The following is a 16,159-nucleotide window of genomic DNA, read 5'->3' on the forward strand; positions in this document are numbered from 1 at the left end:
CGAGTAACGACAGAAAGTTTAGCGACACGGTGAAGTCACCAGTCGGCTCTTCATCTTATACAGTAACTGCTGACATTATCCATTACAGATGAAAGATTGCAAACCTTCTTCCATTTATCATCTGCTTCTTAATTACCCCCACACGTGTGTCTGGCAATCCGTTCTAGCATCCCAGTCGACCCTGCCCTTGAGTACAAGCGCGCCGACGCACAGGATGGCGCAGCAATGAATCGGCATGTTTTTAGCTCAGTACGCGGCGGCTACGACGCTGTTAATTTCTGTTTTGTTTCCCAGCCGCACTCTGCAGCCACTCACGTTGACACGTTATCAGCTGAGCCATTTTTGCCATAGAAAAATTAATCCTGGTTACTGATAGGCTTTTTTTATTTATTTAAATCTCGGCTTCTTTCTTCTCTGGGCTGATAAATACTCGCAGCACAGAAGCTTGACTAATTAGCCAGAGAGGCATTTGCTATCACAATCAAATTTGGGGCGCCGGTTCTCCAGGCTAACCACTGCAGCTGCATCACAGGTCTGGCGAACTGTGGGGTTAGACATCAAAACAATGATGCCGCCACCCTCTAATGGGGTCTGTGGAAGCTCCCGACCCTGTGCAGGTGGCGGGTCAGCACCTGTCAGCTTGTTACTGCCATGGAAGGTTCCTCTGATCATTATCACCTGCAGGCTTGCTCTGAATTAGGCCCGAGTGCTCTGGCCTCAACTTTAAAAATGAGAAACAATGGTGGCAGCCACATGTTGTGGCCCGACAACGTGCAGCGAATTCCCCTCCACCTCCAGCTTTGATTAAAAAAGAGAAGCCTGCTCACTGCTGTTTTGTATTCCTGTGGTCACCTCTGCATTATCTGTCCGTCGCATTTCAGAGTGTGCATGGATGCTGCGCTCACAGCAGCGTCTTTACAGGAACATAATTAGAAGTGAGCAGCTATGACAGATGGATTACAATCATAATTGAGAGCGTGGAGAGTCTATCGTCTTGGCAGCAGAGCACCTGCTTTGTCTTCGGCGTAAACAGCGAAAAGAAGTACGAAATTGTCATCTTTTACAGTGTGCTTGCAGAATAACAATATGCCCCCCCCTCCTCCTCGGAGGCAACGATTCTGCTCGCAGGGTTGAGGAAAGGTGTAGATCATCAGATTTTATTATTCCAAAGCAGATGGCACAGAATGAGGCGAAGTGGGGGGGGGGGGGCTGCAGCCCGTGACCTTCGTGTTGCTAATCTAACACTGGACCTGCATTGATCTGGCATTAACACCTCACCCCTCGCAGAAATCTGCGAGTCCAAACAGACTGGCGGCCTGCACGCCGTCCAACAAATCACCCCGACGTGCAATTACCTCCCACTCCCGAGTTGTTCCGTTCCCGTGGATCAGACGGTCCCTTCCATTCGATGGCTGGAATTAAAAAGGTTTCCGGGTTAATTAATTTGACAGACGTATCCCATTGTGTTTAGTGTCGTCCCGGGAGGAAACCTCATTGCCTCTTGTCCTAAAGGTTGGCTTTTTATTGTTCCTTGATTTGTCATTCTCCAAAAGAGTGCACGGGGCCACGGCTGTAATTGACTTAAAGGAGACTGCATTGAGCAGACAGGTTATTGATGACCGAAACAAAAGCTATAGGTCTCACAGAGGCGCGCGCCATTTATCAAGTTAGATGCAGTGAAATGCGGCGCACCTCTGGCATGTGGAGTCCGTCCTGCTACTGTATGCGTTTGTAGCGGTCGTGTTCGGGACGCGCTCGCTTTCCTCCGCCGCCTCCTTCCAAATCAACCAATGATGAATCAGGAAGGAAACCGATCTGTGCACGAGTGCGTGGGCGCGCGCGTGCGTGAGAGTGAGGACGGGGAAAGAGGGAAGATCCGAACTGAAGTGTAATCTCAGTCTAAATCACATCCTCTCCCAGGGGGGCGAAAGCCCCTCGTCCTGGGGTTAGTCAGTGAATTAAATCACGATGTGGGCCCCATTTTTCAAAAGTAACCTTTTGGTTTGACAGTGTAAGTGGGAGTCTGGCCCTCGCTGCAGAGTCCGAGCGCTGGAATTAGTGTCGTTCACGACGACACCGGTCTCACAGGGTGTCATTTGTGGGCCCTGTTGCCGCATCCTCCAGGCCTGCCTGCTGGGAGCTGCGTGTTCTCGCCATCTGCCTCCCTCCCCTCTCACATTCTTCAGTTCTCTCCCGCCAGTTCCCACACTGTGTCCTTAAATGTATTTCTGGTGCATCTCAAAAATTCTGGCCCCTCTACACCACAGAGACGGACATGTCCGTCCCGTTGGAGGGTGTGCGCACGCTCAGTGCAGCTAATGGAGATAAATACACTACGTGGCAGGATTAGGCTTGAATTAATCTCCATCCAACTTAATTAATTACAAATTTGTCCACCCAAGCCTATAATGTCAATAGGACATGTTTCAATTAGAGCTACATCGCCTTTTCTAATCTTTTAATTGAACAGAAACGAACGGAACGAACATGTTCATAAACTGGGACTCTCTGCACCATAATCGTTGGCGGGATAAAGCCACTCCGAGAGGCTGATTTTCACGCAGTGATCGAGCAACTTAACTGATTTATCCCCTAATCTGATTGCTGTTTCCAAGCGCTGCTGTACATATCTATTTTTTCCAACCAACAAGCGCCACCTCAGGAGACGCTGGATGTGCGCTGGCAGGTGCGGATGTGGTCAGCGTGAAAATGGTGGCTTATAGGTATGAATTATGTATCAACAGATCTCTGCAGAGTGCTCACTTAGCACCTTTTTTTAAACGTCGTAAACCACAGCAAGAACACAGAGAGCTTTTGTAAAGTAATTTTGTGAATCGCATCCACAAGTCACATCTTTAATTAATGGCACAAATTGCCTGGCAGGTCCCTGGCTAATGCAAAGATTCCCACCAAAGCTAATGATCAGAATTTGACGCTTCTCCAAAAGCGCCATCTGTGCAATTACATAGTTTGGTGATGACAGTGTTTTGTTAGGAACACGTGAGGGATGCTGTTTCTGCAAGGTGTGGCTAATGCTCACAATCTCTGCCCTGCGCGCACGACGCGCCAGCATGCGGAGTGCGTGCGTGCGTGGGTTTGTGTGTAACGGGGAATCGGTATCGCTTTTTCTGAAGAAGGGTTGCCTGGGAGACCAGTCTGGACCCCTCCAAACGTGTCTCCCCCCGCTCTTCCCTTCACCACCCCTCCCTTTTTAAAGGCGCATCATTAATGCATCCAAAAGTATTTCAGGAAAGACACTTTCCAGCCGGGCGGGCGGGTAAAGCTCCCCGCACCCGCAGCTCTGGCGTGTTCTCCATCATGTCACGAATCTGCGCTGCTGCATGGCTGCCGCCGTCAACATCAAAGGAGAAGAGACACTTTAGCGGGTTTGAGGGGGATAAAGTAGGAAGGGGGGGCAGAGAGAGGCGGAGATTATGAATGCGCCGAGGAGCACTGGAACAATTAGAACGCGGACGCGCTTTCCGCTCGTCATGTTTACCTGTCCATCTCCTCCCGTCTGAAGCTGCTGAACGACAACTTCCTGAAAATCTCGCCGTGAACTGGTGGCTCTCTCTTTTTTTCACACCCAAGCCTGCTGAATGACGTCTCACAAAGAAAAAGGGGGCTGAAAACTCGGCGCGCAGCGAATCCCTCATTGTGACTCATTCATTTTGCATGATGCGACCGGTTGCGGAGCCTCGGAGAGACCGGGAGCTTTAATTAGCTGCATTTCCCCCCCCTCAGTCCTCTGCCCGACTGACGCACATTTTTTAGCTCGTCTTGGTCGTTTTGTTTGCGCCCTTTCTCCTTTCTTTCTTCAGGGGACTGGTGAGATGTGCACCCTTGGGAGACAGACGCCACATCCGAACGAACCATCGCTGCGCTCTTCGGAGTTTGGCTGGTCGAGAAGAATGCCCCCGACTTCTGCGGGTTTCTAACACATTCACTTGATCTTGAGGGTCCGTTTCTTCTTTGAAATCGTGACGTTTTATGTGGCACAATTGCGGCGCAGGGTTTGTGAAGATATGCCAGATCTCGACAGCGGATTCATCGGCTTTGCACTCGCGCTCTGGATTTAGCCTGCCGCACCGAATTAGGCAAGTTTATGTACGCGTGTCGAGGCTCTATTGCTCGTATTTCGGAACTTGTGGATGTAGCCTCCCGTTGCGAGGGAACCGAATCGCCATTCAACAAGCTGCAGCACTCGGTCCCGGCAGCAGAGCGATGGGCGCAGCTCGCCTCAGCCATCGACTGCGTCTCGCTTCTCCAGCCCTGATTGTTGAATCCTGCCTGGTGAGAAGAATGGGCTCTTTCTAACAAACTTCTCTCTCTTTCTGCTTGCGTTTATTTCCGGATTACACTCTTCATCCTTATAATAATACAAAAAAAAAGTTAATCATGGCTCGTCTCGGTCCGTGCGTGAAGCTGAGCTGCTTATGGAGAATGTTTTGGATCATGAGGACTGTGATAGATTTCGCGCTGCCTCAGGAGACGTATGCGCCTCATTCAATACGGACTGAGGGGCATTTGACCCTCGGTGGACTTTTCCCGGTGCACTCCAGAGGCACCGACGGCGCACCGTGCGGGGACCTTAAAAAGGAGAACGGCATCCAGCGGCTTGAAGCCATGATGTACGCGTTGGATCAGATAAACCAGGACGAGCAACTCTTACCCAACATCACGTTGGGCGCCCGGCTGTTGGACACTTGTTCGAGGGATACCTACGCGCTGGAGCAGTCTTTGACGTTCGTGCAAGCCCTCATCACGAAGGACACCTCCGACGTGCGCTGCACGAACGGGGAGCCACCGGTGTTTCTCAAGCCCGAAAAAGTGGTGGGAGTCATCGGAGCCTCGGCAAGTTCAGTATCGATCATGGTTGCCAACATCCTACGCCTCTTCCAGGCAAGTCTTTGAGCGTGCGCAACAGTTTTGTGGTTTGAAAATAGCTCCTTCGTGTGTTTGTAAAATGCAAAGTCCAAGTCATGCACTTCGCTTCTGCCCACACGCTAAAACGCATCCACTTAACCCTTCTGAAGGACAGTCCGGAGAACACGAGGATTTTATCGTGCATTGATGTCTTCATTTCATTCTGTCAATCAGTCAACAGCTAGATGTAGCGCGTGTGTGTGCGCGCGCGCGCGTTCTGTTCCATTACACCCTCTCAGAGAGCGAATGTGCTGTTGCTGGTCCCCGGTGGTGCTGAGAGAACAGCTCCCGTCTGTTCCTGTCTCCGGCCAGGATGAGTGGGCACCGCCATCCTGACACAATCACACCCCAACTCAGCAGCCTCCTCCTGAGACGAACAGGCCGGCTCCAGGAGATTACACATGATTGTATGAGCCTCTTGTAGGAAAGGACCGTGGGCGTCTGCTGCCATTATTTATTTATTTTCAATTGAAAGGTTTGGTCCCCCCCCCCCCCCACTCCCTAACCTTAAAATGCCGGATTAACGCTTAAGATGGCGTGTTTTCTTGCAGCGCCAGGAAGCAGAACTTTGGCACCCTAATTGAGCTCGAAGGCTGCGGCTAAACGGAGAGAAAACGTGTCGTTAATTCCGAGCCGAGCGAGTTTGTGGTGGAATTCGTCTCCCGATCCTGTTGCATCAGAGTCAAACGAGAGGGCTGACCCACTCTGTGCTGCAGTGGAACGAGGAGCGCAGCGGGGGCACCAACACGCCGGATTAATTATTTAAAACACATCTTCATAGCAAAACACCTAATTACTCTGAATACCAAATAGGCGCTTTAGCGCGTCCATTCCCATACATTTCTTTCCCTTCGCGCTGATGGCGGCGTTGGGGACGCCGCAGGTAGCCTGGGAGCAGGTAGCAGCTCAACGGCATAGAGGATTCTAACGATCGCGTTCAAATCCACAAATCAAGTCCGACGCCGTTCCCTCGGCGCCCGTGGTGAGTTTAGCACTTCTGACAAACAAAGATAAATTAAGTGTAAGACCACCTGATGCTGAATAATCAATACACGCTCGGAGTGAGGGCCCGGCCCATTTACACTCATTACCTTCTGCGGCGCCTAAAGACGGACTGGCAGCGGTTTTCCTAAATTATTATCCATCAGCGATGATTCCTGAGAGCGCGTCCGCCTCACACGCTCACTCCGGAAGCAACGGCAACAATTTTGCCGTCTCATTCACGTGGGTCCCCCCCCCAACAGAGCCGTCTCGTTTGAAGGCAGATCTTCACAGTTTAAAGCTGCAGGTGATGACCTCTGCCGGCGCCGGCCCGCTTCTTGCCTCTGTTCTCGGCCGATATCATCGGGTCACCCGGCGATAAATGGATCATCAGGGAAGCTAAATAGTGATTGTGGATTTGATCACCAGATGCTAAATATCACGGCTGTCTATACGTGGCGCGAGGAGCTGCTGAACTGTTAATGCAGGGAAATTGACATGAGGGATGGATTTTTCTGAGGCCTCGGGAGGGTTGATCAATACCGTTGCCATGGCGAGGCCCATTTGCTGCTAAGATGTTTTTATTTTACTGCCTTTCACGCTGTGTTGAAAATGAGAAGCAACGACGACATCGGAGGGGAAAAATAATCAATTAGCCAAAGGTTTTGAGATTTGACGGAGAGCAACGACATTGACACCCTTCAGGGAGGGGGAAAACGATCCAAAAGATCCGAACGATCCAAGAGATCCCGCTCTCAGATCAGGCTCAAAGTCATTTTCAGGACTGAGCAACTTTGCCCACTTGTGAGTCTCGCCCTCTTAAATGAATCATGAAATTGATTCTTCAGAAGATGACATTTAAATCAGAGAATACGGCTGCATTCTCCATGTTCCACCTGCCATATGTGTTTTTTTCTCCCCAAAGATTGAAACTCCGGCATGGTGAACTCCATCTTGTCCTGCTGTCTGGGGAAACACTCCCCGTCTGAGTGAGGCACTGACGTCCTCGGCTCTTCCAGCCCTCGCAGGCTCCCGTTGGCTTTTTTATCTCTGCTTTTTTTCCCTTTTTTTTCTTTCCCCCCTCACAGAATCATCACCGTGATTGATTTGAAGGCTCGCGGTGCGATCGGTACCGCCGGGCGATGGTGAGGACGGGCGCCGAGGAGCTGTCTGTGTTTGCGTGCACGTGTGCGTCCGCGTGAGCTGTGAAAGTGACACAAGCTGACAGAGGTTAATTATGTTTTCCTAACCAAGGCTGCCATTTGTACATTGATGAATGTGGATGCACAGGTCAATTAGTCACACCCCATGCCTGCATTCATGCCAAGTGTGGGACATATGAATAGATGTAAACATCTGCGTATGCACCAGAGCCTTATTACCATTGTTGAAGACGGGAACACGCCAGTGTCTCATTGATATTTTATGATCCACTCCAGTGCCTTTGGCTGCTACATTTTCTCTCCATCACTTGCTAATTGGCTCTTATTCAGACTGTGACACAGAGACCCCCCCTCAGTACATTATAACTTAAAGCAATCATCTGAAATATGGATGACAAACAAATTCCACTTCCTCCGCCGCTGCTGACAATTAACAAGTTCAACTTACTCACGCTACAGAGCAGAATATTAGTGATGAACGTCGGTTGTTTCTGCCACAAGAGGCGATGTTTAGCTTTAAATGGACCGCCTGCCGCCATCTTTAGGTTTGGGTTGGGGGTGTGGGTGCCACCCAGACCTACCAGGACGTCTGTTTTCACCCGCTATGATGGAGACCCATGATGGATCACAGCCCTCGTGGGCCTGGTTGGACCGGTGACCATGTGAGTCACCAGTTGTTCTAATAGTGATCTCTTAATAGTTATCACATCAATCTGGGTCATCTCCAGTGTCTAATCTTGCTAATATGGTGTCAATCAGAGCACAAACGTGCAAAATATCTTCAAAGAAAAGGCTTCTAGTCGGCATGGAAACGCTGACTTTGCGCCGTGTGTTGATGCGGCTAAACTTCCTTCCTGTGTTGGAATTGTTCAGTCTTCAACACGGTGTGTTCGGAGCAGACAAATGCAGCGTTCCGGCTCTCTTTTGGAGAGCGCTCGCGTCTTCCATTAGTGCACGGATTCTCCTCACACACGAGCGCAGCACTCACTACTGGCAGCACAAAGGATTGAGGGGGGGTCACGTAGATTCTTATCTAAATGTATTCCTCTTTTCTCACAGTTATGGACCAAAGAAATCGACCCGTTGCATAAAACAAACAACCCTCGCATCCTAAATAAATAAATCCCGTCTCCTCACCAGCGTTCCGGTGGGTTTGCGCTGTCTTGCTCAGCCAAGGTTGTGCAGTTCCATGTCAGTGGATCTTGTGCTCTTCCAGCTGCTTCTTAAGACGGGCCGATGCTACGTGCACGCCACGCTAGTTAACCAGCGGCGGCGGTTTGCTTTGTTTTCCCTCATCTGCGTCTGCAGCTTGATTCCTCAAACATTAAAGGGTGATAAGTTGACACGTTTTAGATGATATCAGTTGATAAAAGGGAGGGAGAGAGGGTTCATCTGTCCAGATGTACAGATATAGTCACGTGCTGTAGAGGAAGGCAAGTAGGACAGGAAAAGGCTGCTATGGCTACAAGCTGTAACTGTGTGTTAATGGGGCTAACTGGCTAAGAATAGCAGTTGATAGATCGGGGAATATTACATCTATATGAGTTACTTTACGCTGCCTTTTTTAACTCTGCAGGGCTCCTCTTGTGCCTCTCTTCTTTTACATTTATTAACGTTCGATAAACACTCCAGGAGAGGTCAGTTAATGCCATTAAAGCTGATATGTTCCATCAAGAATTAGAATCTTTATAAGCAGTGCAGATGGTGGTAAATGCATCCAAATGAATCTGACAGGTGAGTGCAGGAGGGTTGGATGAAAGCATAAAAAAATGGCTTTTTTATTTGAAGTGGGATCAGGGTTGGAGAGCAAACTATCATGAGATATGAACTAGAACAAAGGAAAACTCATAACTGCAAAAGTAAATAAAGATCCTGTGCAAAGTATCATCCCCTCGGCCCCCATTCAATCTGCTTTATATCTATATCTACAGTATATCTATATATATATCTATATACAGTTTATATAGATATATAGATATATATAATATCTATATATCTATACAGTATATAGATATATATATAGATATATATATAGAGAGAGAGAGAGAGTATATGCTTGTTTGAAAAATGTCTGAATGCAATAAAGAGTTTGAAGTATTGCCGACATCAACGTTTGAAACAATGTGAGCAGATGTAGTTTAGCACTTAATGGCATCGCTGGGTTTAATTAGACAGGTCTCAGTCACGTCTGTACATCTGGCCACTGCAGTTGTTCCCTCTTCTCCCTCCTGAAACTGCACGACGTCGACACGTCACCGGCCCGTTTGTGTTCGAGGCCGAACTCGATTGTGTAAAAGTAAATAAAGAAGAGCCAAATGAATCCATTTGAAGAAAGAGTCTCCCAAATGTCTTTAGACGAGAAGGAGCGTGAGCTGCCTTAAATGGCAGCTGTCACTCTATTTCTGGTGTCTGGGCGACAGCAGCTGCCCACAGAGTCTGTCTCATCTCAGCTGCTGAGGAGTTTCACACCTACAGAGTAGTCAGGGGCGTCGCGTGTCCTCCTTCACCGGGTTTGTGGAGCGGCGCTCCCCATGCAGACATCTGACACATTCCTACCGGCTCATAAATAACCCAACATCAGGAGATATTCAGCCACCCGCACATATATTTATATATATATTTTATCATCTCCAGCTTTGCTCAGAACCGCTTTGTAAGACATCCTAATGAAGCAGTTCTACATACACCCGTCTTAACTCTACAGCCGTGACGCCTTCACTGAACTCACGTAATCTCCATTTGACTAATTGGAAGAGTCCTCGCACCGTCTGGCTTGACCTCTCTTAAATTAGGGTGGCCACTAAAGACGGGAATATTTATGCAGTCGCCGAGTTTACATGATGTGTTTTTAACAAGTTATTTTATTGTTGTTGTTTTTTTTCATAAAAATGAACTTTAAACAGATTTTATTAGGAAAAAAAACAGCCATTACGAAGGTAAACATTCCAAACGTTGGAGTGACACCTTCCTTTCCAGGCAGCAGACAAAGAGCAGAAGAGGCTTTTAATGCGCTTTTACATCTAAAGTCCTTGAGGGAAGTGGCGCCGTGGCGCTCGAGGGTGCAGGAATAACCCCCCCCCCCCCAAAAAAATATTAATATGGAGGGTAAAATTCTCACGGGTTGTCACAGCTGACACAAGGTCGCACAGTCGCGGCCATATTCAAACTCTTGCGCAATATTAATGTCCTGGCCATGTGTGGTGGGGTGGGGGGGGAGTGTGGGGGGGTGGGGGGGGGCTTCATTATTCAGCAGCATCACAGTGTGGAGGAAGAGTTTTTCAATGGAAAGACGGCGGTCTCTCAGGTCTTCTCATATTTCTTAAAGCTGATAGAGTTGTGAATGAGGCGTCGTCGCTGATGGAATCACAAAGCTAAAGATTGGACCTGACATCCCAGACGGGCGGGGGGGGGGGGGGGGGGGGCACCTGCTTAAATGCTTAGCTGTGCTCACTTCCAGCTCGCACCGGGGTTCTTTCAACACTGATGGTGGACGTGACTGTAAAATGTGGCGAGAGCAGCACTCAGAGACTTTGCTGAAAGTTCTCCTGTAGATCTGTGAGCAGAGGAAACCCCATTATGTCCGATCCTCTTACGGGGATGAGTGGAGAGGCATGAGGAGGTCTCGGCTGGCTGCTGCTCGGCCTCTCACTCATCCCGCCAAAAGGAAATGTCTCCGTTGCTCCAGCGTGAGCCGGAGGGCATTATCGCCGGGCTCATTGTGCGTGGTTTGGCTCGGGCTGATCCCCGCAACGTTCTGGACCGACCACGGTGACTCCAAATAACAAAAGCAAAAAAGTCGTCACTTTGCGGCTAACGTTGCCCCTTGTTTTCCCAAACTCGGCGAGAAAACGTCGCTTTTAAAAAGGATTCCTTTGTACCACGCAGACGTCTTCCTTCCCAGCTCATCAAATCCTGCTAAATTAGTTATGCGAGTTGCTACGAGGCTGTGAAAGCGTCTGGATCTTCCAGGAGGGGCCGGGGTTGTGGTTCCTCTCCAGCTGGGCGTGTTTGTTTCTCCCCATGAAATGTCACGTCACCCTTGAAATTATATAGCACTTAAGTCTAATCCGGTGGATCCGGGCGTCTGGGACAATTCCCTCTCACCACATAAAAGGTGTTGCATTTTCAAAAATCCCCTCAGCACATGCATAAAAACATTCAGAAGGGCTGCTAATCGCTGTCAGACAAGCAAAATATATAATTACCACAAAAGAATCCACAAGATGGCACCTCTGCCTGCTCATTAGCATCACGGATACCTTTTTCCCACCCTCCCTTCCCAGCGTTGATGCACCGGAGGCTTTGTTACGGTACACTTGACTATGCCGGCTATTGAGATGAGCCGACCAACTTATAATGTCACAAACATCCTCTGAGGTCTCCTAAAATGAGATTTCCAAGCAGCACATATGAAGACACGGGCAGGACTTCGCCGAAGCTCGACCCCCGAACTGTAGGAACAAAAAGAAAAGACTTGTGGGAAACTGATGATGAGTCAACAGCCATTCTGAAAGAGCAGCACGGCAGTGTTCAGGCTAAACGCTAACAATAGATGTGCAGGTAGCTTGTACTCATGCAGAAATAATGTTTGGTCGTGCCTACAGGTGCACCCGGTCCTGGAGTCTCAATGGATGTGACATATTCAATTACTGTACGTCCTCGTGGTTAAACAGCCAACCTCACCGCGTCGCCGTCCTCTACCGCTTCGCATCGCGTTTCATATTAATATCATATTTCTGTGGGCGCGCCATTGTTTTTAGGATTACATCCCTGTTTCTGTTGGGTCTCCAGCGCTGCAGATTTGATTAAAGTTATATTTGGCAGCGTGGTCGTGCCGTGGGAGCGCGCTGCCTTCCATGGAAGCCTATAAGGCAAATAGCAAAGCAGCAAATAAGCCTGTGCACTGAGCAGAACATAAGACTCCGTGACAATAGCGAGGACAATGCTTAAGTGAGGAGGCTGAATTAGACAGCGCCATATGTGTGGAATTTAAAGAAATCCTGAGATGAGGTGATTTCGTTGCTCTTGTTAGCTTGACTCCTTGTTAGCTTGACTCCTTGTTAGCTTGACTCCATGTCTTGGAGGATGTAATCCACTGCTCAGTTTTTGCTCGTGCCGGCGAAATTCACCGGTTTGTTGGACTCATCCATCTTCAAGAGGATCTCTAGTCATCTCCAAGTCTGTGCATCACAGCCAGAACTCACCGTTCTGCTGAGGGAGGATGCCAGGAAGCGCTCCCTTCACAAAGGTTGAAGCATTAAGCTCTTGCAGTGCTGGAGGCGGCAGTTTCAGGGCCACCGTTTTAGGATCCCACGTGCACATTTCCATCCTCTCATGGAGCTGTTTCATTTCAATACTGAGGGAGAAACCTTGAGCTGAGATTAAGGAACAAGGCTGACGGCGCAGCCCCCTCTTATCTGGCCTTGACTGAAACGACTCCAAGAAAAAGATGTTGAAAAACAAAAATATCATGACTTGCTTTGCCTTCACATGTTGAAACGAATGAGTGGGGTCAAAATACGACTACGAGCTTCAAAACTCCGAGAGGTTAGAATGTTGACTCAGTAGTCACGTGTTCAGCATTTTCCTTTTCTTTTGCACACATGAATAGCTGCGTAGGTGTGACAGGAGCTCGTACAAAATGGGGGAAAATGCTCGCGCTTTTCTCAATGACACAAAAGATCTTTGACTACAGACAGCAGACATTTGAAACCCAAGACTTGAAACGCCCGCTGTTCTCATCATCTCTATCAAAGCTGCCAGCACAGCTTTGCTAGCATGTAACAACTGGGGATTTCAATGAAACCCGCTGCCTTGTTGCAGATTGTGATGCTAAAGCTAGCATAGGTGGACAGTATGAGCGGCTGGGATGTTGCAACACTCACCATGTGTCAACTGATGTCGCTGTATTAACCCTCATAGCTCAGTGGCCAATACGCTCTGCGTGTCAATCACCATAACGGCGATTCCAGTCGTTCTCCGAGGCGGCAGTCGGAGCTAAATGTTCACATCCGAATATTAGCATGTTCCCGGCAACGCTTCCCTGGTGACAACGTATTCCGCCATCATCAGCGCCACCGCTCTTTCTGAGGAAGTTTCAGATTTCATCAAATCTTCCCCCCAAGAGCTACACGGAGCATTTTCGTACATGAATACCAATTAATGACGGCGATGAATGAGCCTATTGTTGTTGTTGCCAACGCGTTTCGTTGCACATTGCCTTGAAAGTGGCGGCAGTCTGACACGATGCCACGGGCCTCCCCGGAGCCACGAAAGCGACGGACTAATAAACAACACCTTCTTGTGCAAGTTAAAGGGGACATGCACGATTTGAGCGTCTCCGCCACACACAGTTTGGGGTGGTAACCGCCGTGCGTGGGCAACAGTCACCTTTATACGGCGCGCTGCCAGAACTAAAGGGGAGGAGCCGAGCTCACATGGCGTCCTTCTCGTCCCCGGAGGCCGGTGGCACGAGGCGTCTGCATGATGCAGACAGGCACGCCAGCAGGAACGGGCTCGCCACACACCAACCGGGGACGCGAGCGGGAGGAGAGGAAGCGCAGTGGTCGCTCCTCTGCAGCGCGGCGATCTTCTCGCCCCTGGTGGCGCCGCCCTCGTTGATCGTTTGGGGCGGAGGCCGAAATTGAATTGGAAGCCGTTGCACGGCGACAGAGGCGAGGGGGCCACGTGCATCAGGAGCACCACGATAAAGATCAGCAACAAAACGAAAACCTTGTAGTTCCGCAACAAAAGAACGAGCCTCGACGTTTAATTACCTACTTAACATATCAAATGTGTCCGGACGTGCTGCGCTAACGATGGAGAAACGCCGTTTCATGTGGGCACCTTGAAATAGACGCACAACAGATAATTAGTGGTGTTTCTGGGTCGTTTCTGCCTGGCAGTCGATCAGAAACAGAGATGAGCCCCCCCGTCACACGTGCACTCAAACATGCTTCTGTGCATGTGCGTTACATCACGTATGTGCGCACGGTTGCTTCTTCCTTAATAAAGCAGCTGCTTGCTGGTGGAGCAGAATAACAATAAGCACACTCTCATTACAGGAGGAATAATTATGAGAGAACACAACAGGCCTTGGGTCGTTCTGCTCAAACACATTTTCCCTCTTATTAAATTAATTCCCATTTTGTTTGTGCTTGGACACGAGCGCTTGTTTGTTTGTTTGTGGGGCAGGTCTGCTCTGCCCGCTTCTCAAACCTGACCGCGCCATAAAACATCAGCGGGCGGGGGAACTGTTTCCACATGCTAATTCTATGGGAGTTTAAGCGGCCGGCGTGTGTCGGTCCCATCGATTTGAAGGGAGACCTCAATCATTATTGGCATTTTGCACGTTGGGAGAGCTCTTTCCTTCAAAATGGGGTTGCTTAAAATACAATTGACTGCTTCAAAAGAGCAATCTCTGACCGTCTACGCCGCTCCCTCAGCATAAGGGCGCTGGCGTGTGGCTGGAACGGCGGCCTGTGGGATCAATAGCATGTGGTTTATCAGCAGATTATGCAGGAACTGTCAGGAGCGCGTCGTCTGGAGGTTGGAGGCAATAAGAAAAGTGGCATTCATCAGTAAATATTCCAAAAGCTCCGGAAATAAAACAGTCTGAGGGTGGAACATCTATGGAGGAAACGCACAAATACACCCTTTGAGAGTCATTTCCCTTCTGTTTGGGTTGAATTCGCTACTTAGTGTTAATATGTTAAGAGGAACACCTGATAAAAACCACAACCACACTGAAAATCTGCTCTTCTCTGCACGTCTGTGTCAATGTGGTCGGCAGAGACAAGTGGAGACGTCAGGACAGCACAGGCGGAGACGGCAACAACAACACAGCGTCACCAAAAAGCAAAACAAAGCAAAGATAAACGATGTGTTGCAAAGGAAAACATGACTGGAGACGAGCAGGTCGGAGAAAAGCCGACTGACCTTAAAGCACACTTAAGATTCCATTATCGTTTCATTAGCGGCGACTGTTCCACCAGTCTCAGACAAACGGCGTCTGAATACTGAAACTGAACCAAAAACTTTGCTAAAGTTGGATTTAAGCGCTCAGGAGATGAAGGATCGTCGCACGAGACGGCGCCCCCTGCAGATCCGTATGGGCTGTTTTCGTTCAACACTGCAGCCGTTATTTAAACGTTTTGGCTACTTAGACGATATTCACTCTCCATTTTAGCTCCGCTAATGCTGCCGTAACGTTAGCTTCCCTCTCTAGCTGCCTATTTCCACCCTAAAGGTTACTCAGTCTGGCGTTTGTGCCTTACGTAGAATTCCGCGTCTATTTCGGTGCCTTTCCTTGAGCCGAACGTTCTGTTTACAGAACCGCGCGTGGCGTCCGTCTTATTGAAAATCAAGATGTGCGTTTTGGGCAGCAGCCGATGACACGTCCCTTGTTCTCACGTGGGCCCCGCGCTTGTTTGGGCTGATTCTCTTGTCTGGGCGTAATTGTCTGATCTGTCGTCTGCTGCGTGTCTCTGAGTCGGGCTCTGAGAAGCGTGTCAGCGAGCCGCCTCCTGACACTTTGTTGAAACCCGCCTGTCGCAAAAACACATTCCACATAAATCTCCCCGGCCCATTAGTCAAGACGTTTGCTCTGATGAATCCTGATCTTAGCGAGAAGGCGAGTGCGGGGCTCTATCCGAAGGAGCGTCCGGCTCTTCCGCCTTTGGCAGGTTATTTGGGATGTCACTGGGAAGCGGCCTGTGGTTTCTCATTGGACAATCGTCCATTGTTCCGGCCAGCGTGCTGCTGAGAGGACTGCCAGGTCAGATGGAATCAGCGCTGCACTGTAGCAGCAGCCAAGCAGAACAGAGAGTCCACGGGCGTCAAGGTTATGGCTGGACACGAAATATCTTTCATCGCAGTGGGGGACGGAGGAAGGGTGCAGAGAGAACAGACACAGAGCTGAAGAGGAGAGCTCGGTGTTTAGGGGAAATCCGCTTGTCGTGTTTGCCGTAAAACAAAGACGTTTCCACGGTGCGGGATTTTTCTGCTAGCATGCTGTTTGCGGAGTTTAGCGGGAGGTGGTGTAGCCTCCACACTCCCTGTGACAGATTTACCCAACTCATAAAAGATGA

General features: G+C 49.4%; 1 protein-coding gene across 2 annotated transcripts in view; it reads left to right on the forward strand.

Moving 5' to 3' along the window:
* Positions 1-3,293: 3,293 nt before the first annotated feature.
* LOC130529872 (metabotropic glutamate receptor 7) overlaps positions 3,294-16,159 on the forward strand; it is a 56,828-nt gene continuing 43,962 nt past the window's right edge. The window contains exon 1 of one of the 2 annotated variants that reach the window (XM_057040528.1): positions 3,294-4,902. In XM_057040528.1, coding sequence (XP_056896508.1) covers positions 4,399-4,902 — 504 coding nt within the window. In that variant the 5' untranslated portion in view covers positions 3,294-4,398. The remainder of the gene's footprint in view (positions 4,903-16,159) is intronic. The other variant, XM_057040527.1, reaches the window with a different exon arrangement.

Source organism: Takifugu flavidus, chromosome 8 (genome assembly GCF_003711565.1).
Source record: "Takifugu flavidus isolate HTHZ2018 chromosome 8, ASM371156v2, whole genome shotgun sequence".
Classification (NCBI taxonomy): Eukaryota; Metazoa; Chordata; class Actinopteri; order Tetraodontiformes; family Tetraodontidae; genus Takifugu; species Takifugu flavidus.